At 45.8% G+C, this 24074-nt stretch overlaps 1 protein-coding gene across 10 annotated transcripts in view; it reads right to left on the reverse strand.

Annotated features, from left to right (window-relative positions):
* The window catches only part of OBSCN (obscurin, cytoskeletal calmodulin and titin-interacting RhoGEF), a 281462-nt gene that overhangs the window by 209111 nt on the left and 48277 nt on the right, over positions 1 to 24074 (reverse strand). For all 10 annotated transcript variants that reach the window (XM_066585186.1, XM_066585185.1, XM_066585191.1 and 7 more), the window contains exons 10-26: positions 23328 to 23603; positions 16364 to 16639; positions 15461 to 15736; positions 15032 to 15307; positions 13197 to 13472; positions 11608 to 11883; positions 10042 to 10317; positions 8791 to 9060; positions 8358 to 8633; positions 8008 to 8274; positions 7333 to 7602; positions 5944 to 6210; positions 5284 to 5550; positions 3537 to 3649; positions 3102 to 3255; positions 2294 to 2455; positions 1246 to 1350 (exon numbers count right to left, since the gene is read on the reverse strand). In XM_066585186.1, the coding sequence (XP_066441283.1) occupies positions 1246 to 1350; positions 2294 to 2455; positions 3102 to 3255; positions 3537 to 3649; positions 5284 to 5550; positions 5944 to 6210; positions 7333 to 7602; positions 8008 to 8274; positions 8358 to 8633; positions 8791 to 9060; positions 10042 to 10317; positions 11608 to 11883; positions 13197 to 13472; positions 15032 to 15307; positions 15461 to 15736; positions 16364 to 16639; positions 23328 to 23603 (4083 nt within the window). The remainder of the gene's footprint in view (positions 1 to 1245; positions 1351 to 2293; positions 2456 to 3101; positions 3256 to 3536; positions 3650 to 5283; positions 5551 to 5943; positions 6211 to 7332; positions 7603 to 8007; positions 8275 to 8357; positions 8634 to 8790; positions 9061 to 10041; positions 10318 to 11607; positions 11884 to 13196; positions 13473 to 15031; positions 15308 to 15460; positions 15737 to 16363; positions 16640 to 23327; positions 23604 to 24074) is intronic.

Genomic DNA, 24074 nt, shown 5'->3' on the forward strand with positions numbered 1-24074 from the left:
CTGTTTTACTTTACCCTATAAATTGAAATGCAGCTCTAATAAAGATGAGATAACTTCCTTTCACATTCAATGTGTGTGTGTTTTGTAAGCTTCTTGAAGCTCAAAACAAGAACAGTTCATTTAGATACCTGATAACATACCAAGCAGTGTATATTTACGCTAACAAATTTGGCACCCAACGTGGGGCTCGACTGGAATATCTTACTCCAGATCCCAAAGAAGAATTCAGTGATTTCCTCTTCTCAGAGCGCTCTATAAACAAAAGGTAAGAAACCTTAATTCTTACAAAATGATTTCTTCTTCCCTAAGGTTGTGATTGTTCCCCTTCTCTGGCAAAGGAGGGCATTACTGTCGTGCTTTGAGATCTGTGTCGAAGAATCCGACAGTCGGTATGTTTTTGGGTAAGAAATCTGTATGTAACTTGGTGTGTTTCAGTGTGTGTAGTGTCATATTGTCTTGTAAGGCAATTAGGAAAGTGATCTTTCATAGATACTGTTCACAGCCTGCACAAATAAGTGATTTTAATGCAAGTGTGTGTGGTTTAAAAGCTCCTTTGAGCTTGAACACTAACAATTAATTTTGTCACCTGAATAAATACCAAGTAGCAAATACTTACGCTAACACCAGCACAGAAGATAATATGTTTTTACAGATGCTGAGCAAATATTGGGCCACTGGAGTCCCGTCTTAGGGTCCTTACATTTAGAGGAGCCGATTATCATTTGATTGAGTGATGACATCATCGCTAGCTCATTTGCTCTCTGTTTAGACAGTCAGTTACATCATTGGCTCGTTCAAACGAGAATCGATCAGTCTTTCACATTCGCTGTATTAGACTGAATGAGCAGTGTTTAAACTGAACAATAAGTGAACGAGCCAACAATGACTTTCATGGCTGCATTAAATGAACGATGAATAGAAAACAAACAATTCTCCTCCGTCCTTCAGTCATTTGCTCGCGTTTAGAATGACTGATTACTGTTCACTTTCACTCGTTTGAATGATAGTTGTTCCGTCTAAAAGCACCTTTACAGCCTGTTGTGACTTTAGCTTTGCATGTGACTGAATTAAGAGATGTGGCATAGTTAGAGAAGTGGCAGGATTAGAAATGTATAAGATGTCATGTCAAATCAGAATAGGAAATGTAGCCCTAAATGTGAATGAAGTATATACTCAGGATTAGCAAAGGGTTGGCAAGTCTTTGTGTGCTGTAAATGTGCCATCATCACAGGGTCCTGTACCTACCTTTGATGTGCAGTTCAGCACAGGATTCTGAATTTTCAGCCACAAATTTGATTTCCCCGGCATCTTCAGCCTCAACACTCTTGATGGTCAATGAGAAGGTCCTTCCTGGAATGAGAGGTTGTGAAGGTCAGAAGTGAAGATTTACACACAGGGTGATAGCGGAAAATCATTACCCGGACCAACTCCTAGAAGAACCCAGATTAACCACTCAGCACCAATTTCCCCCACTTGACCCCCCATAGTCCCACAACTTGACTTGTTCCCGGTGATATAACCCACTGGTTACCACACATGCTGTAAGAGCAGGTAAGCAGTAACTGAGGGGACACAAGAGCCCTCCATACACAGAAGTTGAGACATAAGTGGAGGACCCTGCTTGAAGCAGTCCGAGCAGCAATTTACTCCCTATTCCACCACTGCCTGTTTTCTTGGGGTCCAAAGTTGGTCCCCTTCTATGGTTTGGATAAACACCCCTGGATAAATGTACAGTATTAACCTGTACCTGCACTATCCAGTCTTCTGAAATCACATGTAGCGAGGGAAGCTAGTAATCCTGTACCCAAAAAATCATGGATCCCCCAGTGCATGGATGTGCTGTAGACATCAGAGTCTGCAGCTCAGGGAGCACCATCCTCACCAGGAATATAACAAAGTGGATTATTCATCTTTCTACATTACTGTGATCTTATTCACCCACCAATAGACAACCATCACCGAAGAACTGTAGTTATAGAAATAGTAACAAAAAGTGTCTAAAAGGGCAATATAATCTTTTAGAGCAGACTTTACTGTAAGGTCTATGGTCAAACATCATATGAGAAAAGTGACATCCTCAAATATAGCGCCAATACTGAGAACTATAGTTAATGTGTGCCAGCTAAATTATGGTATTGCAACAAAAACCAAAGGTGATGACTACTGATACATGACACAGAAAAGGTAATTAATACCCTTATCTACTCATTGACCTCCTTATTTATATGGTTTGGGCGGCCGGACTACTGGTTCACACCTCCCACTGGGCACAGACGTTCCTGGTGGCACTCACCTTCCTGGCGCATTTTCACATTGTCTCCTGCCCTCAGTTTTACTCCATTTTTGTACCACTGAGTTTGGACATCATCATGAGAAATCTGACAGATGAATGAAGCCGACTCCTTCTCCTTCACATCCACGTCCACTAGTGGCTTAATGAAGCGGATGTCCCGAGCTGTGATGTGGATGGAGGGTGATGGGTGAAAGACAACACACATGACGACAGTGAACAGGTCTCCACTTGACTATGCCTAAAACACTCTGTGTTATACAGTTAAGTCAGCAAGGGGATAAAGCTACAAAGTTCTAAGAAGTTACTGGTTGTCCATAAATCACATGTAACCTCTAACTCCATTATACAGGTTACATATAAAAATAATCTCTGTGTCGTCCTCGTCTGTCAACCTAATTCTGACAATTCTACTTCTGACAACCAATATGGACACACGGGTTGTCACCGCCATCCTCAGACTCCTTCATATACTGTACAGCGATACCCCATAATGCTGTAGTGGTGGCCATATTGGTTGTCACCCACCTTTTCCAGAAACTGGTGAAACTAGTAAAAAGCAGAAGAGGACGATCCATGGACTTTGATTTTCTGTGTAATTTTTGGTTATTGGGGAAAAGGCTGTTAAGTATCAGATGGTGCAGTAATAAGGAGCGCCCATGTTCCTGTTACGTCCTCTCCTTCTATTACATAAGACGTTACACACACAACGCCAACAGCAGGCAGGTTAGTGATGTCATGGTTGATGTGGTAGGTTATTTGGTGACAGGATGAGCTCACACAAGCATCCTCGCCATATTGGCGCACTCACCTCGCACGGTCAGTTGGGCGGAGCTCTTGTCGTCACCAGCATCGCAGACATAAACCCCTTTGTCGCCATATTCGCACTTGTGGATGGTGAGGTTACGCTTGTTACCTTGGGAAATAATTGTGATCTTTTTGCTCGGTCGTAGTTCCGATCCATCCTGAAATGAGAGAATAGATGAGGTTCAGCACAGTCACATATAGCGTCATCCCTAGCGTTTCCCACAGGCTAGGGTCCCCATTACCGGTCACTGACAAGCGCTGGACACACAGCAACATCCTCTTATTTCATACACTAATAGTCCCATGTAAAGGAAGCATAGGGTCTAAAGGGTCAGCGCTGGCATACCAGGATCGGATCCCGTGGGGGCGCCATCCATACAGTGCTTGCTGGTCACTGAAAAATCACTGCAATAATCATAAGTGAATACAGTTAATTTACCTGCAGCCATTTCACCTCTGCGTTGGCCCTTGAAACCTCACATTCAAAAGTCGCCTTGTCCTTCTCCTCAACTGTCAAGTCTTGAAGTGTATGAGTAATTTTGACTGGAGGCTCTGGAAATACAAGGATAATTGTCACATAAACGTATTTAGAGGCACTGACATACTGTGGCTAGTTCTATTATTTGAACACTATTACTGATACTACTGTATTGCGCCGTTATTTCTTGGTTGTATGTCACTGCTACTTGGGGACTGCATGGTGCCGCCATTTGGGAACATATGACTGTTAATTCGAGGTCTAATAGCATTATTATTTTGGAGTTGCGGAGTCTCATGGCACTGTTATTTGTGGCTTGTATGACAATGTTATTTGGGGGTTACACAGCACTGTTATTTATGGGTTGTATAGGGGAAGAAATGTTCTCCTTGCAGAGACCGCCATGCTGATGTAGGTAGCTTTATGGGCCATGCAATTTCAAAATGGGAAAATGCCTTGTAGCACTAACTATTGGAATGTAGCTTCCCTAAATAGCTAATGTTCAACTTTTTAACAAGCCTTGCAACACGGACTAGGGAGGAACATCCTTAGGGCCCTTTTACACTGAATGTTAATTGTTCAGATTCTCAAAGAATTGTGGGAATTCGAACATTCATTCAGTGTAAATGCCAGCAGCAATTAAACGATGACCAATAATTAATTCGTCGATCAGTTTCGGCAGGCATAAAAATCAAGTGATCGGCCTTTATAAACAGGCCATTGTTCATCCATGAATTGGCTCAATCTGTAGCTATTCACTAAGCGTTCCTCGCTCCTGTGTATAAGCACAGCAGTAAATATCGCTGGGACGCCTGTTGGCTACTGAAATACCCGACTGTTGTCCCATGTAAAAAGACCCTTAGTCTAGTTGCAAGGCATGTTAATAGGTCGGACATTGACTTATAGGCAAGCTGCCTTCCAATAGTTGGTGCTGCAGATGCATTTTTCCATCTACCATTTGCGGGTAGAAGGACACTATTATTTGGGGAGGTCACATATCACTGTTATTTGTGGGTTGTGTGACACTGTTTTTTCGGGTTACCATAACATTGTTATTGTATGTTGTATGGCACTGTTTAGGCTTTAGTCTCCAAAATTTACACCTCTATACATGTAATGGTTATGTATATAGACCCATCACAGATGACACCACATGAGCAGATGGTATCGAGTTCATTTTCAATGTGTCTGTTTCTTATATCCACATCACATCTTGGTCTTCAACAGTGACAGGGGAGTAGAATGAGCCATCCATATTATTATTTCCTACCCCAGATCCACAATGTAACATGAATTTTTCATTTTGTACATATCTTAAGAAACAACTCCAGGCAAAAAATGAGAATCCAGTTTTGACCAGCCACAAAGCTCCACTTATTCCAAAAGTTTCCCTCATGTGAATGGTTTTGCCCTACATATCCCATTGTCCTCTACTTGGCTGAAGCTTAAGAACTTTCTGCAGGGGCTAAAATTTGCATTCTTTCCTTCAGCTAGACAAGAACATCTGGAGATGTCTATAATGGCACAATGAAGATAAATGAAGCTTTGGAGGCTGGTAGAGTCTGACAATGGTGCTTAAGGGAAAACTAGTAGTCCATCCTGTGTGGCCGGAGTAGACAAGACTTTGGACACATGGTGACAGGAGTCTGACTCATATCAGACCTGCATGAAACTGGAGCGTTCTTCATGATAAAGTCATTGACCTTACCTTTAACAATGAGTTTGGCCGAGGTCTGGATTCCTTCGGATTTGAAGGACACAGATCCAGCATCTTCCTGCTTCACTGATGAAAAGAGGAGTCTATGCTTTTTGCCATTCACTATAATTTTGCATGTTTCTGAGGGTTTAATCTTCAACCCATCCTTCATCCATGACCCTTCAACATCTTCATGTGAGAGCTCCAGTTCAAAGGTGGCTGAATCTTTCTCACGGACCTCCACATCCCGGAGACCTCTGACCAGCTTTATCTGCCGCACTGAGGACAAGGCACAACAGAAGTTTTAGGGACTTTGTCTAGGACCAGGTGGTGCACGGCTTCTTCAGTTATTCCCGATTCAACTCTTTCCCCCCTATTGTGTGTATTAGATTCTGCCCCATCAACCATAACAACATCATAACTACATTTTGCAATGGCAATCAGATCTCTTGGAATCATTTTATATGGCACAATCTGCCCCTAAAACTGCATAAGAAATATAAGATGTGAATAGTCATATGAAGGTTATGAGGACGTTAAAAAGACCCTCTAAATGAACACAGCTCAGTATCAAATGCAGAAAAACTAAGTTTTGGGCGGTCAGTCTATATAAGGACATTATAGCTAATGTCCCAGATGGATAATAAATCTTCCCTACACAGAGATACTTACTCTCGACGTTGAGCTTGGCTTGTGTGGAGTCATCCAGGGTCTCGCAGGCATACAGTCCACGGTCAGCAAATGTGACATTCTTGAAGATGATGATCTGCTTGCACCCTTCAGATTTGATCTCAATGTTGTTACCAGACTGTAGGACAACGCCATTCTTCATCCATTTAATCTCTTTGGAAGGTTTGGAGAGTTCAGTCTCCAGGCGGACAGTTTGCCTCTCTTCCACGGTGACAGCTTCTAACTTCTTCTTAAACAGCACTGGGGCCTCTATACAAGAAAGTCACATGTGAGGGGTCAGACTGATGAGTTAATGGATCAAAACCAGTGACACAAAAGCAAAAACTCAGACCCAATAAATGATGGAATTAAGACTTTAGAAAGTTTGAGTGGGTGAGCTCCCCACTACTATGAGTAAGAGTCTTTTCGTTGAGGTTCTTCATGCACAAATTGTGGGAGATAGAGAGTAGACAGGTGACAACTATGTTAAATCTTACTGTATTCTGTTGGTGAGTACCTACCATGGTGTGTACATAGTCCATATGGCTTCCATATAGTCTATCTGGCCTGTACATAGTATATCCGTGCTGTATGTTATCTATCTGGCCTATATATGGTCTACAGTATCTGGCCTATACATAACCAATATGGTCAGTACATGGTATGTTTGGTCTGTAGTCTATTTCTCCGTATATAATAAAACTAACAATAATAACACTATTAATAATAACTTATTTCGCAGCACTTTAGAAATCGTCTATGTGCCTTCCATGTAATGTATCCGTTATGTACATAGACTATATACAGACCAATTAGTATACATAGAGGGCAGATGAACTATGTCAAGCTCAGACAGACTGTATACAGGCCAGAAAGACTATATAAAGTCCAGATACTGTAGTATATTTACAAGCAAAATGGACTATATAAAAGGCAAGTAGACTAAATACAGTCCATATAGACTACAGTATGTACAGGTCAGAGAGACTATTTGACATGTACATAGACTATCTGCTTTGTTTATAGTCTATGTGACCTGTATATAGTCTATCTGACCTGTACATACTGAAGTCTATCTGGGTTGTACATAGAGCATATACAGAATAGATAAACTATATGGAACCCAGATAGTCTCCAGTATGTACAGGCCAAAAAATGAAGACTATACCTGCTACATAATCTATATAGTCTGTATTTAGTCTATATCTGATAGTATATCAGGTATAGTCTCCAGTTTATGGCCTGAACATACTGTAGTTTATCTGGGCTGTACATAGACTATCCGCTCTGTATATAGGCCATCTATGAGGTATATTGTCTTCAGTATCTGGACTCTACATAGTCTACTTAGCTTGCACATAGTCTATCTGGCCTATACATGGTCACTCTTACCTCGGACCTTCAGGTTGGCAGTGGTTTTCACCCCTTCAGCATCTGCGGTAATTTCAGCGGCATCCTGCAGTGTCAGGTTGCTTATGCTCAGGCTGTGGACAGCTCCTTTCTTACTGAACTTGTATTTATTGCTCTTTTCTATCTTGGCGCCATTTCTGTACCAGGTCACCTCAGCATCATCTGGGAATACGGTGCATTTAAATGTGGCCTCTGAGCCTTCCTCCATCACCACATTACTCAGTTCTGCAGCGAATTTTACCACCCGCGGAGCTATAGAACATAGGATAACAAGATTAGGGGATAATATCTGTACTGAAAGGTGGTTGATACATCTTAGGTGATTACTGATCAATTAGACATTAGAAGCTATACCGCTTCCTAGACACATAGCAGGTGCTTCGAGATGTCCATATGCATGAGAGAGTATAAAACACATTGAAGCCTGCAAGACTCTGACTTTGGACATACAAGTGAAACGTATTAAATCACGCAAATGTTGCATCTATGGTCATGTATTCTGTCACACAATGTGTGTCATCAATGTGGCTTAGACAGTGGGAAGCACTGAACATGTAAATCTGGGTCGATTCAGAAGAGGATAGGTTTTCCCAAGTCCGAAGGCCACCAATATCCATAACTGCGGACAGAAGTAATATGTAATAACATTCCTGTTACCTTTGGTTGTGAGCTGCGCAATGGTTTTCTCATCACGGGATTCACAGGAATACTCCCCTCCATCTTCTGCCTTCAGTTTGGAGATCGTTAGGGAGCGTTTGCTTCCCTCAGACTGGATCTGGATGTGCTTGCTTGGCTTGATCTCTTCTCCATTTTTCTTCCAGACCACATTCCCCTTGGCCTGGCTCAGCTCACAGGTCAATGTAATAGATGAGCCAATTTCTCCTGTTATGGCCTCCAGCTTCTTTGCAAACTTCACTGGGATTTCTGATGAGAAGGAAGAATAAGAGAGAAATTCAGACAAGACATAGAAGAAGGCATCCGGGCTCCACCGCAGGAAAATGTCTAACCTTTGACTTGTACTTGGAATTCCTGCTTGTCACTACCAGTGATGCAGGTGTATACGGCACTGTCTTTGCCTTCTGCAGTTTTCACAACCAGAGTTCTGGATGCACCATCTGCAGATAATTGGTACTTTTTAGAAGTGCTCAGCTCAGCACCATCTTTAAGCCATTTGACTTGAGCGTTATGGGGGTGGACAGAGGTCTGCAGGGTGATGTCCTCATGCTCTTGTACAGTGACCGCTTCTTTCTGTTCAGACTTCTTCAAGAACTTGGCTTCCGATTCTAAAGTAAAAAATCAAAGTGTTAAATTTGCTAAAGAATAAGTCTACGACAGAACGACTGGAGAAAGACGGCTGATGTTCTACAGGTCTGATTCTACTTTTATCTGTGCATGAACCTTCTAAACATCTCATTGCAAAGTCAAGGGCTGTCCTCTCACCTTTAACGCTGATCTTGAAGTTGATCTTCTGTCCATCCGCCTCACAGATGTACTCTCCGGCATCTTTCTTCTCCACCTGCTCCACAACCAGACGCCGATATTTTCCCTCAGTCTCCACCCTTAGTTTCTTGCTGGAGGTGATCAGCTTCCCATCCTTGTACCATTTCACTTCCGTCTTGCTCTCGGACACCTCGCAGCTCAGGATGGCGCTCTCCTTTATGACAGCTGCCACCTCCTTCTGGATCTTGTCCTGGTGGATGAAGGCTGGCTCTGAAAAAAAATAAATTTTATTTCCCTTATACTTTTGAGGGTTCAGAATGTGAGGAAGGAATCGTGCAGGAGAACCACCCTAATATCATCACAAGTGTACAAGCTGCTGCAAACCGAAGTGAGAAAGAAACTGTGTAGAACGGATATTAGGAAACTTAGCCTGCTGTTATGGATGAGGATCATGAAGAAAACAATAGTTCAAAAAAGAAGGGTACATTAGATAACTACAGTACTATGGATGATGGGAATGGAATTTCTGCCTGTACAAGAAGGCTGAGCAACAATGTAGTATGTGTTACGACATGTATGTCGATGATGAGATAATATATAAAGAAAAATGTATACTGCTAGGAAAATAGTATTCGCCCCTTCCTGGCATCCACTGTTGTTCAACCCCATAACACAGGATCATATGATCTCAATAAAAAAAAATATCACCTTCAACTGAAAATGTATCTTTATTCTCAAATAACTTTTTAGATTGAAGGGGAGGATTATCAAGGATGGATCAGCAGGAATCACAAGAACAAAGGGGCTATGGTGCTCACAAAGGATAAAGGGTTAATAGGATACACTGAAGTTTACTGTTATCTTGGTCTTCCTGGAGTAATTAAGCTGATGGAAACCAACAGAAGCTGTAAAAGTATGGGGTCTTATTAGTACCACAGTCCAACCAAAACCTTTTGTTGACTCCTCCAACTAATTAAAGGTTCTACAAATGAACCAGTGTAAGGAGGCAATTGCTTGTAATTTCAGGAGGTACAATCAGCACCTTCCAAAAAGAGAAAAAGAAGAGTCTAAAGAACCCATACAATGGTGAGGAGCTACAATAAGGAAAGGGAATTTTAACAACATAGAAACGACTCCAGGATGACTTAATACTAATGGTGTGCTTAAACACAAACAAAACATTGTAAGATATCCTCTAGGATAAAAACATGGTGCTAAAATTGTAAATGTTCAGATAAAGCTGATGTTCACCTTTGATGCTCATCTTGAAGTTGATCTTCTGTCCGCCCGCTTCACAGCTGTACTCTCCGGCATCTTTCTTCTCCACCTGCTCCACCACCAGGCGCCGATATTTGCCCTCAGTCTCCACCTTCAGTTTCTTGCTGGAGGTGATCAGTTTCCCATCCTTGTACCATTTCACTTCCGTTTTGCCCTCAGAGACCTCACAACTCAGAGTGGTGCTCTCTGTTAAGGCAGCTTGGATTTCTTTCTTGACTTTGTCCTGGTTGGTGAAGGCCGGTTCAGGCTCTAAAAGAGAAGAACGCAATTAGGAGTCTTATTGAAGATAATAAAAAATTAGATAAAGTGCATTCTGACCAAAGATTTATGGCATATTCACTAGATCTCTCAGTAGATCCTGATAGTGGAGGAGCCCCTATTCCTGGTGGTGAAGTGCCTGCATGTGTGGTCGCCCTAATTTAGTGAATGACAGATATGGAAACAGCTGAGTAAGAATGTTGTTGAGCAATTCTATTGAAGATTTTATTTGAGGTTCTAAGCAAGAAAATAACCATGCTGAACCCATCAGAGGGGTCACCTCGAATTCTATGAAGTAGGTCAAAAGGCAGGACATAAGTCACTGTGATTATCAGTTACAGCAGGACTCAAGTCAATCATATTTTGTCCAGCCTAGTGATGTCAGGGTCTCCTCATTTACAGAGAATCTCAATGGTCAACCCGTAGATCCCACACATGGCCCAGGGTTCATTACAGTACCCACACATGGCAAAGAGTTCATTATAGTACCCACACATGGCCCATAGCCTCAGTAGAGTTCCCACACATGGCCCATAACCTCAGTAGAGTTCCCACACAGTTTCAGCATAGTACTCACACATGGCCCAAAGCCCTACATGAGCATCCACACATGGCCTGGAGCCTCAGTAGAGTACTCACACATGGACCAGATCTTCAGTACAGTACTCACACATTGTCCACTACTTCAGTTCAGTGTCCAAACATGGCCCAAGGCTTTAGTATGGCACTCACCCATGGTCCAGAGCCTCAGTGCAGTACCCACACATGGCCTAGATTTTTAGTAGTGTACCCACACATGTTCCAAAGCTTCAGTAAAGTACTCACACATGACCCAGATCTTCAGTTGGATACTAGCACATGGCCTACATCTTCAGTACAGTACCTACAAATGGCACAGAGGCCAAGTGGAGTGCCCACACATAGCCCAGATTTTAAGTTTTCTACCTGCACATGGCCCTGACTTTCAGTACAGTATCTACACATGGTCCACAACTTCAGTACCATAACCACACATGGTCTAGAAACTCATGAGATTACCCAAGCATGGCCTAGATCTTCAGTAGAGTACTGTGATATGGTTCAGAGTTGTAGTACAGTACCCAAACATTGCCCAGATCTTCAGTCGAGTACCCAGACATGGACCTGATTGCATATGGAGTACACATAACTCGTCTAGATCTTCAGTGCATCACCAAGAGTGTGTGGCATGACCAAGAGTAGATCAATGTTATATTTTGAAAGCAAAGCTGTTTAAGGTGGGGTAACCCATTGTAATCTAACCTTTGACGCTCATCTTGAAGTTAATCTTCTGTCCGCCCGCTTCACAGCTGTACTCTCCTGCGTCTTTCTTCTCCACCTGCTCCACCACCAGACGCCGATATTTGCCCTCAGTCTCCACCTTCAGTTTCTTGCTGGAGGTGATCAGTTTCCCATCCTTGTACCATTTCACCTCTGTCTTGCCATCAGAGACCTCACAGCTCAGGGTGGCGCTCTCTGTTAAGGTGGCTTGGATTTCTTTCTTGACTTTGTCCTGGTTGGTGAAGGCTGGTTCAGGCTCTAAAAGAGAAGAATGCAATTAGGAGTCTTATTGAAGATAATAAAAAATAGATAAAGTGCATTCTGACCAAAGATTTATAGCATATTCGCTAGATCTCTCAGTAGATCCTAATAGTGGTGGAGCCCCCATTCCTGGTGGTGAAGTGCCTGCATGTGTGATCACCCTCTTATATTGTGAATTACAGATATGGAAACAGCTGAGTAAGAATGTTGTTGAGCAATTCTTGCTGAACCCATCAGAGGGATCCCCTTGAATTCTATGCAGTAGGTGAAAAGGCAGAACATAAGTCACTGTAATTATCAGTTATAGCAGGACTCAGGTCAATCATATTTTGTCCAGCCTTGTGATGTCAGGGTCTCTATGATTTATAGAGAATCTGGATGGTCAACCCGTGGATCCCACACATGGCCCAGAGTTCATTACAGTACCCATACATGGCCCAGAGATTTAGTAGAGTAGCCACGCATGGCACAAAGTTTCAATACAGTTCCCACACATGGCACAGAGCCCCAGCTGAGTATTCACACATGGCCCAGAGCCCTACAAGAGCATCCACACACGGCTTGGAACCTCAGTACTCACACATGGACCAGATCTTCAGTACAGTGCCCACACTTTGTCCACTACTTCAGTTAGGTATTCAAACATGGCACAAGGCTTTAGTATGGTACTCACCCATGGTCCAGAGCCTCAGAGCAGTACCTACACTTGGCCCAGAGACGTAGCTGAGTACCCGCATACGGCCTAGTTCTTCAGTAAAAGTACCCACACTGGTTCCAAAGCTTCAGTTGGATACTAACACATGGCCTACATCTTATACAGGAATATTCACACATGTCCCAGATCTTCAGTTGGATACTAACACATGGCCACATCTTCAGTACAGTACCTACACATGGCACAGAGGCCGAGTGGAGTGCCCACACATAGCCCAGATTTTCAGTTCACTACCTGCACATGACCCTGACTTTCAGTACTGTACCCACACATGGTCCACAGCTACAATACCATAACCACACATGATCTAGAAACTCAGGAGATTACCCATACGTGGCCCAGATCTTCAGTAGAGTACTAACACATGGTTCAGAGTTGTAGTACAGTACCCAAATATGGCACAGATCTCCAGTAGAGTACCCAGACATGGTCTTGATCTGATATGAAGTATCCACACATGGTCTAAATCTCATGCAGAGTACCCATAACTGGTCCAGATCTCAAGTATATGATCTAAAGTGTGTGGCGTGAGTAGACCAATGCTATATTTTGAGAGCAAACCTGCTTAAGGTGGAGTAACCAATTGCAATCTAACCTTTGACGCTCATCTTGAAGTTGATCTTCTGTCCGCCTGCTTCACAGCTGTACTCTCCGGCATCTTTCTTCTCCACCTGCTCCACAACCAAACGCCGATGTTTGCCCTCCGATTCCACCCTCAGTTTCTTGCTGGAGGTGATCAGCTTTCCGTCCTTGTACCACTTCACCTCTGTCTTGCCCTCAGAGACCTCACAGCTCAGAGCGGTGCTCTCTGTCACTTTGGCCATCACCTCCTTCTGGACTTTATCCTGGTTGATAAAGGCCGGCTCTGGTTCTACAGTGAAATACACAAGAGAGATGATGATGTAGAGTCACCACTATGGAAGCTCAGCAGGTTACTGCATATTGTCTTATCACCGAGTTTTATGTATACATTGTAATACAGAGAACGTTTACAAAGTATTCAAACTCCTGCACTCTCTCCACATTTTGCTACATTACATCCTCATTCTATAATCATTTTTTCATCATTCTTCAAACAATTCCTCAAAATGACAAAGTGACATCACGTTTGTACAAACCTTTATCGTTCTGCAGGGAAACATGTCAAATAATACAAGAAGAGAACCTTCACATTACTTTATGATACCCTCCATAAATAGTTTGTCTGGCTGATTTCTCCCAGGAACAGCGCTACACCTGTCGACAAGCTGTGTTTTGTATTGCAGCTCAGCCTCGCTGAAGTGAATGAAGCTAAACTGCCATACCACTTACCACCTGTGGACAAGTTTGATGCTGTTTTTGGAGGAAAGCGGCCATGTTTTTCTGACTCTGGACAAACTCCTTAAAGTGTCTTGAGATATTGTTATGGGGTACACAATCCAAATTCATGTAACTACAGAGTCTACTAGTAGAGAAGACCATTCTGAGAAAGGTGCTTGGCCTTTACCACAAGGACTAATGAGGACACTTGGAGGAGGGTCTCTGAGAGTACTGGAAGGGTCTTCTTGGATTGTTTATCTCTCTCACAGTTTTTGACTAGTTTAGCACTTGCTGAGCTGTAGTGTAGGCTGTTGAGTATCCTAAAAACCTCATATTATCTTCCACATAAAACAAATCTGATGATAATATACTGCTGTAACTGAAGTGCAATGGTCATCTGATCTTTTTGCATAACTCAACAGCACATGTGAACATATGAAGCTTTATAATATATGGTATCTTATTATAGTGTCATCCTCTTCATCTCCCAGCAGCCTGTGTTTCTACTCTCCCTGCCTATAGAATTAGCACAGAAATATAGAAAATAGTCGGCAGGGTGAAGGAGGGAGGCGTAGTTACAGAGCTTCTCTGTGTCTGTGAGCTGCATGCTGTGAGAGGGGAGGAGGGAGGAGGATGCAGCTGCAGCTTCTCTCTCTCTGTCAAGACTTCTCTCTGTGTGAGTCTAATGCTGTGAAAAAGTAGGAGGGGCAATAGGGAGGTGACATCTGATTGGCCCAGGGCAAACTGACCAACATGGACATCACAACAGGATGAGCCACCCAATCAGCAGGAATGAAAAGAGAAAATGTACAGAAACCACTGACGTGAAGCAGAGACCTAAAATCTGAAGATTATACCTAACATGTATGTCTTTTACACATCTAATCCACATCTACAGCTGCAGCAGGAGGAGCTATTATTGAAGTGATGTATGCACTTAAAGGTATTTGGTTCTTATTTTAGTGAGAACCTCTTGATCATTCTCTTTGACCATAATAACTGACATATAAATCCCAAATCTTCTGTGTCAGTGATCATTTGCCATCATATGCACTGATGCTTCTCATGAAGATCATTCCAGGGACAACATCTCTATTACTTCCAAGATCAGCCAGTAGAAACTCGACTAACCTTTGACGCTGATCTTGAAGTTGATCTTCTGTCCACCCGCCTCACAGCTATACTCTCCAGCGTCTTTCTTCTCCACCTGTTCCACAACCATACGCTGATATTTGCCCTCAGTCTCCACCCTCAGTTTCTTGCTGGAGGTAATCAGCTTCCCGTCCTTGTACCATTTTACCTCCATCTTCACATCAGAGACCTCACAGCTCAGGGTGGCGCTCTCCGTCAGTTTGGCCACCACCTCCTTCTGGATTTTGTCTTGGTTGATGAAGGCCGGCTCTGGTTCTAGATTAAGAAGAAATTTTTGAACCTTATGCATTATTCTTATGAGAATTGTTCAGTCTTCTATAAATTAATTAGACTAATGTTTTTATGGCAGTGACTCCAGGGTCACCATCTCTACAGTCCTCAAAACCAGTCAACAGAAACCCAACTAACCTTTGATGCTGAACTTAAAGTTGATCTTCTGTCCAGCCGCCTCACAGGTGTACTCTCCAGCATCCTTCTTCTCTACCTGCTCCACAACCAGACGTCGATGTTTACTGTCAGTCTCCATCTTCAGTTTCTTGCTAGAGGTGATTAGTTTCCCGTCTTTGTACCATTTTACCTCCATCTTTACATCAGAGACCTCACAGCTCAGGGTGGCGCTCTCCGTCAGTTTGGCCACCACCTCCTTCTGGACCTTGTCCTGGTTGATGAAGGCCGCCTCCGGTTCTGGAGTAAGAGGAAGTTGTTACACCTTATACTCTACATTATTCTTATAGGAATTATATGATCTATTGTAAATGAAGTGGAGCCATAAATCATACGTGACACCATGAGTTATATGTGGAACCAAAAATTACATATGACACTAAGGTTTCTATGTGATGCCAATAATTATGCAGGATACCAAGATTTATATATTGTGCTGAGAACAGCACGATAAAAAGAGTTTTACTTGGTTCCAGGAATTATACATCATGACACGATTAATACATTGGAGTAAGTATAATATGCATTGAAAGCATTAATCTATGAAGATATCAGCTTGGAAGTGAACTATGAGGGCCAAGTTCTTCACCATCCAGCTCCAGGTATAAATCCCAATACCAAGATCAGGACCCAAATCGTAGATTACACCAAGTCCACCAAATCTAATCTACACCTACAATCGCAGGAGGGGGGAGTTATTTATGTAGTGATGGGTGCACTTTAAGCTTCATGGTTCCTATTTTAGTGTGAATCTCTGGGTCATTGCCTTTGTCCATAAAAGTTGACATCTAAACCATCTTTGAGTTAAAGATTGCAGACAAGCTTACTCCAGGCATATATTCTACTCCTAAAACAAATCCAACCAACCTTTGACGCTCATCTTGAAGTTGATCTTCTGTCCACCTGCCTCACAGCTGTACTCTCCAGCATCTTTCTTCTCCACCTGCTCCACCACCAGACGCCGGTGTTTGCCCTCCGATTCCACCCTCAGTTTCTTGCTGGAGGTTATTAGCTTTCCGTCTTTGTACCATTTCACCTCCGTCTTGACATCAGAGACCTCACAGCTCAGGGTGGCGCTCTCCGTCAGTTTGGCCACTACCTCCTTCTTGACCTTGTCCAGGTTGATGAAGGCCGCCTCCGGTTCTAGAGTAAGAAGAGTTTGTAACTAGAGATGAGCGAACGTACTCGTCCGAGCTTGATACTCGTTTGAGTATTAGCGTGTTCGAGATGCTCGTTACTCGTGACGAGTACCATGCGATGTTCGGGTTACTTTCACTTTCATCTCTGAGACGTTAGCGCGCTTTTCTGGCCAATAGAAAGACAGGGAAGGCATTACAACTTCCCCCTGCGACGTTGAAGCCCTATACCACCCCCCTGCAGTGAGTGGCTGGCGGGATCAGGTGTCACCCGAGTATAAAAATCGGCCCCTCCCGCGGCTCGCCACAGATGCGTTCTGACATAGAGGAGGGAAAGTGCTGTCTTGGTGGAGCTACTATAGGGAAAGCGTTAGGAGTATTTTAGGCTTCAAGAACCCCAACGGTCCTTCTTAGGGCCACATCTAACCGTGTGCAGTGCTGTGGAGGCTGCTTTTTGCAGTGTTGCACATTTATTTTTTTTTGTATATCGGCCGTGCAGAGCATTGCGCCCTGCAGTAATTAGACATAGTGCAGGGCCAGTAGTGGTGAGGCAGGGACAGAAGACATATATTGTGAGGCAGGGACAGAACACATATATTGTGAGGCAGGGACAGAAGACATATTGATTGAATATAGGCAGTGGGTCTTTGCAAAAACATTTGGGGAAAAAAATCTATTTGGGCTGCCTGTGACTGTCCTCAGTGTTCTGGGTCTCTGCTGGGTGTAGTAGTCCTCCGAATTCATACGCAGCCAGCTAAGTGTTACAGCAGGCTTGCGCAAAATTATTTCCTGGCTCTGTGTTGGCTGTTAAATCACCGCTGTATTGCAGACCACAGTGCAACACTCTGCAGTTATTTGACATACTCCAGGGCCAGTAGCGGTGATGCAGAGGGAGAAGAGATATATTTATTGAATATAGGCAGTGGGCCTTTGCAAAAACATTTGGGGAAAAAAATCTATTTGGGCTGCCTGTGACTGTCCTCAGTGTTCTAGGTCTCTGCTGGGTGTAGTAGTCCTCCGAATTCATACGCAGCCAGCTAAGTGTTACAGCAGGCTTGCGCAAAATTATTTCCTGGCGTTCCGTAAGCGAAGTCAGCCTCCAACCACAGGCCAATAAGCGGCACATTTAATTACAGCGTTCTGTTTCTGCACTACTGGTAATACCCCATGCTGAGGGGTAGGCCCAGAGGACGTGGACGCGGGCGAGGACGCGGAGGCCCAAGTCAGGGTGTGGGCACAGGCCGAGCTCCTGATCCAGGTGTATCGCAGCCGACTGCTGCGGGATTAGGAGAGAGGCACGTTTCTGGCATCCCCACATTCATCTCACAATTAATGGGTCCACGCGGTAGACCTTTATTAGAAAATGAGCAGTGTGAGCAGGTCCTGTCGTGGATGGCAGAAAGTGCATCCAGCAATCTATTGTCCACCCAGAGTTCTGCGCCGTCCACTGCTGCAACTCTGAATCCACTGGCTGCTGCTCCTCCTTCCTCCCAGCCTCCTCACTCCATTACAATGACACATTCTGAGGAGCGGGCAGACTCCCAGGAACTGTTCTCGGGCCCCTGCTCAGATTGGACAGCAGTGGTTCCTCTCCCACCAGAGGAGTTTATCGTGACTGATGCCCAACCTTTGGAAAGTTCCCAGGGTCCGGGGGATGAGGCTGGGGACTTCCGGCAACTGTCTCAAGACCTTTCAGTGGGTGAGGAGGCCGATGACGATGAGACACAGTTGTCTATCAGTGAGGTAGTAGTAAGGGCAGTAAGTCCGAGGGAGGAGCACACAGAGGATTCGGAGGAAGAGCAGCAGGACAATGAGGTGACTGACCCCACCTGGTTTGCTACGCCTACTGAGGACAGGTGTTCAGAGGGGGAGGCAAGGGCAGCAGCAGGGCAGGTTGCAAGAGGCAGTGCGGTGTCCAGGGGTAGAGGCAGGGCCAGACCGAATAATCCACCAACTGTTTCCCAAAGCGCCCCCTCACGCCATGCCACCCTGCAGAGGCCGAGGTGCTCAAAGGTCTGGCAGTTTTTCACTGAGAGTGCAGACGACCGACGAACAGTGGTGTGCAACCTTTGTCGCGCCAAGATCAGCCGGGGAGCCAACACCAACAGCCTCACCACCACCACCATGCACAGACATATGATGGCCAAGCACCCCACCAGGTGGGACGAAGGCCGTTCACCACCTCCGGTTTGCACCGCTGCCTCTCCCTCTGTGCCCCAACCTGCCACTGAGATCCAACACCCCTCTCAGGGCACAGGCACTACCGTCTCCTGGCCTGCACCCACACCCTCACCTCCGCTGTCCTCGGCCCCATCCACCGATGTCTGTCAGCGCACCGTCCAGCCGTCGCTAGCGCAAGTGTTGGAGTGCAAGCGCAAGTACGCCGCCACGCACCCGCACGCTCAAGCGTTAAACGTGCACATAGCCAAATTTATCAGCCTGGAGATGCTGCCGTATAGGGTTGTGGAAACGGAGTCTTTCAAAAGTATGATGCCGGCGGCGGCCCCGCGCTACTCAGTTCCCAGCCGCCACTACTTTTCCCGATGTGCCGTCCCAGCCCTGCATGACCACGTCTCCCGCAACATTGTACGCGCCCTCACCAACGCGGTTACTGCCAAGGTCCACTTAACAACGGACACGTGGACAAGCACAGGCGGGCAGGGCCACTATATCTCCCTGACGGCACATTGGGTGAATTTAGTGGAGGCTGGGACAGAGTCAGAGCCTGGGACCGCTCACGTCCTACCCACCCCCAGAATTGCGGGCCCCAGCTCGGTGGTGGTATCTGCAGCGGTGTATGCTTCCTCCACTAAAGCACGCTCCTCCTCCTCCTCTAACGCAACCTCTGTCTCGCAATCAAGATGTGTCAGCAGCAGCACGTCGCCAGCAGTCGGTGTCGCGCGGCGTGGCAACACAGCGGTGGGCAAGCGTCAGCAGGCCGTGCTGAAACTACTCAGCTTAGGAGATAAGAGGCACACGGCCCACGAACTGCTGCAGGGTCTGACAGAGCAGACCGACCGCTGGCTTGCGCCGCTGAGCCTCCAACCGGGCATGGTCGTGTGTGACAACGGCCGTAACCTGGTGGCGGCTCTGCAGCTCGGCAGCCTCACGCACGTGCCATGCCTGGCCCATGTCTTTAATTTGTTGGTTCAGCGCTTTCTGAAAAGCTACCCACGCTTGTCAGACCTGCTCGGAAAGGTGCGCCGGCTCTGCGCACATTTCCGCAAGTCCCACACGGACGCTGCCACCCTGCGCACCCTGCAACATCGGTTTCATCTGCCAATGCACCGACTGCTGTGCGACGTGCCCACACGGTGGAACTCTACGCTCCACATGTTGGCCAGGCTCTATGAACAGCGTAGAGCTATAGTGGAATACCAACTCCAACATGGGCGGCGCAGTGGGAGTCAGCCTCCTCAATTCTTTACAGAAGAGTGGGCCTGGTTGGCAGACATCTGCCAGGTCCTTGGAAACTTTGAGGAGTCTACCCAGATGGTGAGCGGCGATGCTGCAATCATTAGCGTCACCATTCCTCTGCTATGCCTCTTGAGAAGTTCCCTGCAAAGCATAAAGGCAGACGCTTTGCGCTCGGAAACAGAGGCGGGGGAAGACAGTATGTCGCTGGATAGTCAGAGCACCCTCCTGTCTATATCTCAGCGCGTTGAGGAGGAGGAGGAGCATGAGGAGGATGAGGAGGAGGGGGAAGAGACAGCTTGGCCCACTGCTGAGGGTACACATGCTGCTTGCCTGTCATCCTTTCAGCGTGTATGGCCTGATGAGGAGGAGGAGGAGGATCCTGAAAGTGATCTTCCTAGTGAGGACAGCCATGTGTTGCATACAGGTACCCTGGCACACATGGCTGACTTCATGTTAGGATGCCTTTCTCGTGACCCTCGCGTTACACGCATTCTGGCCACTACGGATTACTGGGTGTACATACTGCTCGACCCATGATATAAGGAGAACCTTTCCACTCTCATACCCGAAGAGGAAAGGGGTTCGAGAGTGATGCTATACCACAGGGCGCTGGTGGACAAGCTGATGGTAAAATTCCCATCCAACAGCGCTAGTGGCCGAAGGCGCAGTTCCGAGGGCCAGGTAGCTGGGGAGGCGCGGAGATCAGGCAGCATGTACAGCACAGGCAGGGGAACACTCTCTAAGGCCCTTGACAGCTTTATGGCTCCCCAGCAAGACTGTGTCACCGTTCCCCAGTCAAGGCTGAGTCGGCGGGAGCACTGTAAAAGGATGGTGAGTTAGTACGTAGCCGATCGCACGACCGTCCTCCGTGACGCCTCTGCCCCCTACAACTACTGGGTGTCGAAGCTGGACACGTGGCCTGAACTCACGCTGTATGCCTTGGAGGTGCTTGCTTGTCCTGCGGCTAGCGTCTTGTCAGAGAGGGTGTTTAGTGCGGCTGGGGGAATCATCACAGATAAGCGTACCCGCCTGTCAACCGACAGTGCCGACAGGCTTACACTCATCAAGATGAACAAAGCCTGGATTTCCCCAGACTTCTCTTCTCCACCAGCGGACAGCAGCGATACCTAAACAATACGTAGGCTGCACCCGCGGATGGAAGCATTGTTCTCTATCACCATCAAAAACGTGGACCTTTTAGCTTCATCAATCTGTGTATAATATTCCTCCTCCTCCTCCTGCTCCTCCTCCTGAAACCTCACATAATCACGCTGAACGGGCAATTTTTCTTAGGCCCACAAGGCTTAGTCATATAATTTTTGTAAACAATTTTTATACGTTTCAATGCTCATTAAAGCGTTGAAACTTTCACCTCAACCAATTTTTATTTTAACTGGGCTGCCTCCAGGCCTAGTTACCAATTAAGCCACATTAACCAAAGCGATTAATGGGTTTCACCTGCCCTCTTGGTTGGGCATGGGCAATTTTTCTGACGTACATTAGTACTGTTGGTACACCAATTTTTGGGGGCCCTCGCCTACAGTGTAATCAAATTAATTTTTAGCCCACCTGCATTACAGCTGACGTTACATCAGCTGTGTTGGGCACTGCAATGGGATATATTTATGTACCGCCGGTGGCTTCCTGGCACCCACCCATGCTGTCGGTCCACAGGGAGTTGTAACTGCATGTGTCCACTTCTAAAGAACCCCAGTCTGACTGGGGCATGCAGTGTGGGCCGAAGCCCACCTGTATTAAGCACGACATTACCTCAGCTGTGATGGGCAATGCAATGGGATACATTTATGTACCGCCGGTGGGTTCCAGGGAGCCACCCATGCTGTGGGTGCACACGGAATTCCCATTGCGGAGTTGTACCTGCCTGTGACTATTTATAAAAAACCGCGGTCTGACTGGGGCATGCAGACACCTTGACAGAATGAATAGTGTGTGGCACATAGGTTCCCCATTGCTATGCCCACGTGTGCAGCTTCAGATGGAGGTGGCACAGGATTGGTTTTCTCATTGCTTCTGAACAGCATTGTGGACTATCGCCCCGCCCCTTTTAAAGACAGTCGCTGCCTAGCCGTGCCAACCCTCTGCAGTGTGTGCCTGCGGTTCCTCCTCATGGCAGACGCACTTATAAATAGACATGAGTGTGGCGTGGCATGAGGGCAGCTGAAGGCTGGGCAGGGACAGTTTGGTGTGCGCTGTGGACACTGAGTCGTGCGGGGGGGGGGGGGTTGCTTGGTCAGCATGTAACCCAGGAGAAGTGGCAGCGGAGTGTCATGCAGGCAGTGATTGTGCTTTGTTTGAGGTAGTGTGGTGCTTAGCTAAGGTATGCATTGCTAATGAGGGCTTTTCAGAAGTAAAAATTGTTGGGAGGGGGGGGGGGCACTCTTGCCGCTATTGTGGCTTAATAGTGGGACCTGGGAACTTGAGATGCAGCCCAACATGTAGCCCCTCGCCTGCCCTATCCGTTGCTGTGTCGTTCCCATCACTTTCTTGAATTGCCCCGATTTTCACAAATGAAAACCTTGACTTCAATGGGGTTCGTTACTCGAAATGAACCCTCGAGCATCGCGATAATTTCGTCCCGAGTAACGAGCACCCGAGCATTTTGGTGCTCGCTCATCTCTATTTGTAACACCTTATACTTTACTCTTATAGGAATTGTATGATGTATTGTAAATTAAGTGGTGCCATAAATCATATGCGATTCCATGGTTTATATATGGAACCAAGAATTCTATATGATATGTAGGCTTCTATATGATGCCAACGATTATGCATGATACCAAGATTTATATATGGTGCCAAGAACAGCACAATAGCAAGATTTTAAATTAGTTCCAGGAATTATTTAACATGACAAGATTAATACATTGTGATAAGTATAATATGTGTTGAAAGCATTATTGTATGGACATCTCATCTTAGAAGTGAACTCTGAGGGCCAAGTTCTTTACCATCCAACTCCAGATATAAATCTCAAATACAACATCAGGACCCCAAATCTGCAGATTACACCAAATCAACCAAATCTAATCCAAACCTACAGTGAAGGAGGGTGTGTTATTTATGTAATGATGCGTGAACTTTAAGCTTCATGGTTCCTGTTTTAGTGGAAATCTCATGATCATAGCTTTTATCTATAAAAGTTGACATCTAAACCATCTTTGTGCTAAAGATTGCAGGCAAGCAACTGGACTGATGTGTTACATCAAGCTTACACCAGGCACATCATCTCTACTACTCCTAAAACAAATCCAACCAACCTTTGATGCTCATCTTGAAGTTGATCTTCTGTCCAGCCGCCTCACAGCTGTACTCTCCAGCATCTTTTTTCTCCACCTGCTCCACCACCAGACGCCGATGTTTTCCCTCCGATTCCACCCTCAGTTTCTTGCTGGAGGTGATCAGCTTTCCGTCTTTGTACCATTTCACCTCCATCTTTACATCAGAGACCTCACAGCTCAGGGTGGCACTCTCCGTCAGTTTGGCCACTACCTCCTTCTGCACCTTGTCCTGGTTGATGAAGGCCGCCTCTGGTTCTAGAGTAAGAGGAAGTTGTTACACCTTATACTCTACATTATTCTTAGAGGAATTGTATGATCTATTGTAAATTAAGCCTGGGTTCACACAGGGCGGATTTGCTGCGGTTTTGCCGCAGCAGATCCGCCTGCGGCAAAACAGCCCGCGGCCGCTAATCTCGGGATTAGCCAGCAATGTGGATGAGATTTCTCAGAAATCTCGTCCACACAGGACGGCCAATACGCTGCGGTAAATCCGGTTGAAACCGCGGCTGCGGCCGCCACAGCCGCGGTTTCCAAAGATTGAGCAGGATTGTTTACCTTTCCTTTTTTGTTTATTTACGTCGCGGCCCCGCTCTCCTCTATGGGAGCGCTGGCTGCAACGGAAAAGCATGCGGCCGAGCCGCTTCAAAGCCACTGCGGCGGTTCTCCTGGCAGAAATCTCGCGGTTTTTGCTGCGGCCAAACCGCGAGATTTCCGACGGGAATCCGC

This window comes from Eleutherodactylus coqui, chromosome 12, assembly GCF_035609145.1.
Source record: "Eleutherodactylus coqui strain aEleCoq1 chromosome 12, aEleCoq1.hap1, whole genome shotgun sequence".
Classification (NCBI taxonomy): domain Eukaryota; kingdom Metazoa; phylum Chordata; class Amphibia; order Anura; family Eleutherodactylidae; genus Eleutherodactylus; species Eleutherodactylus coqui.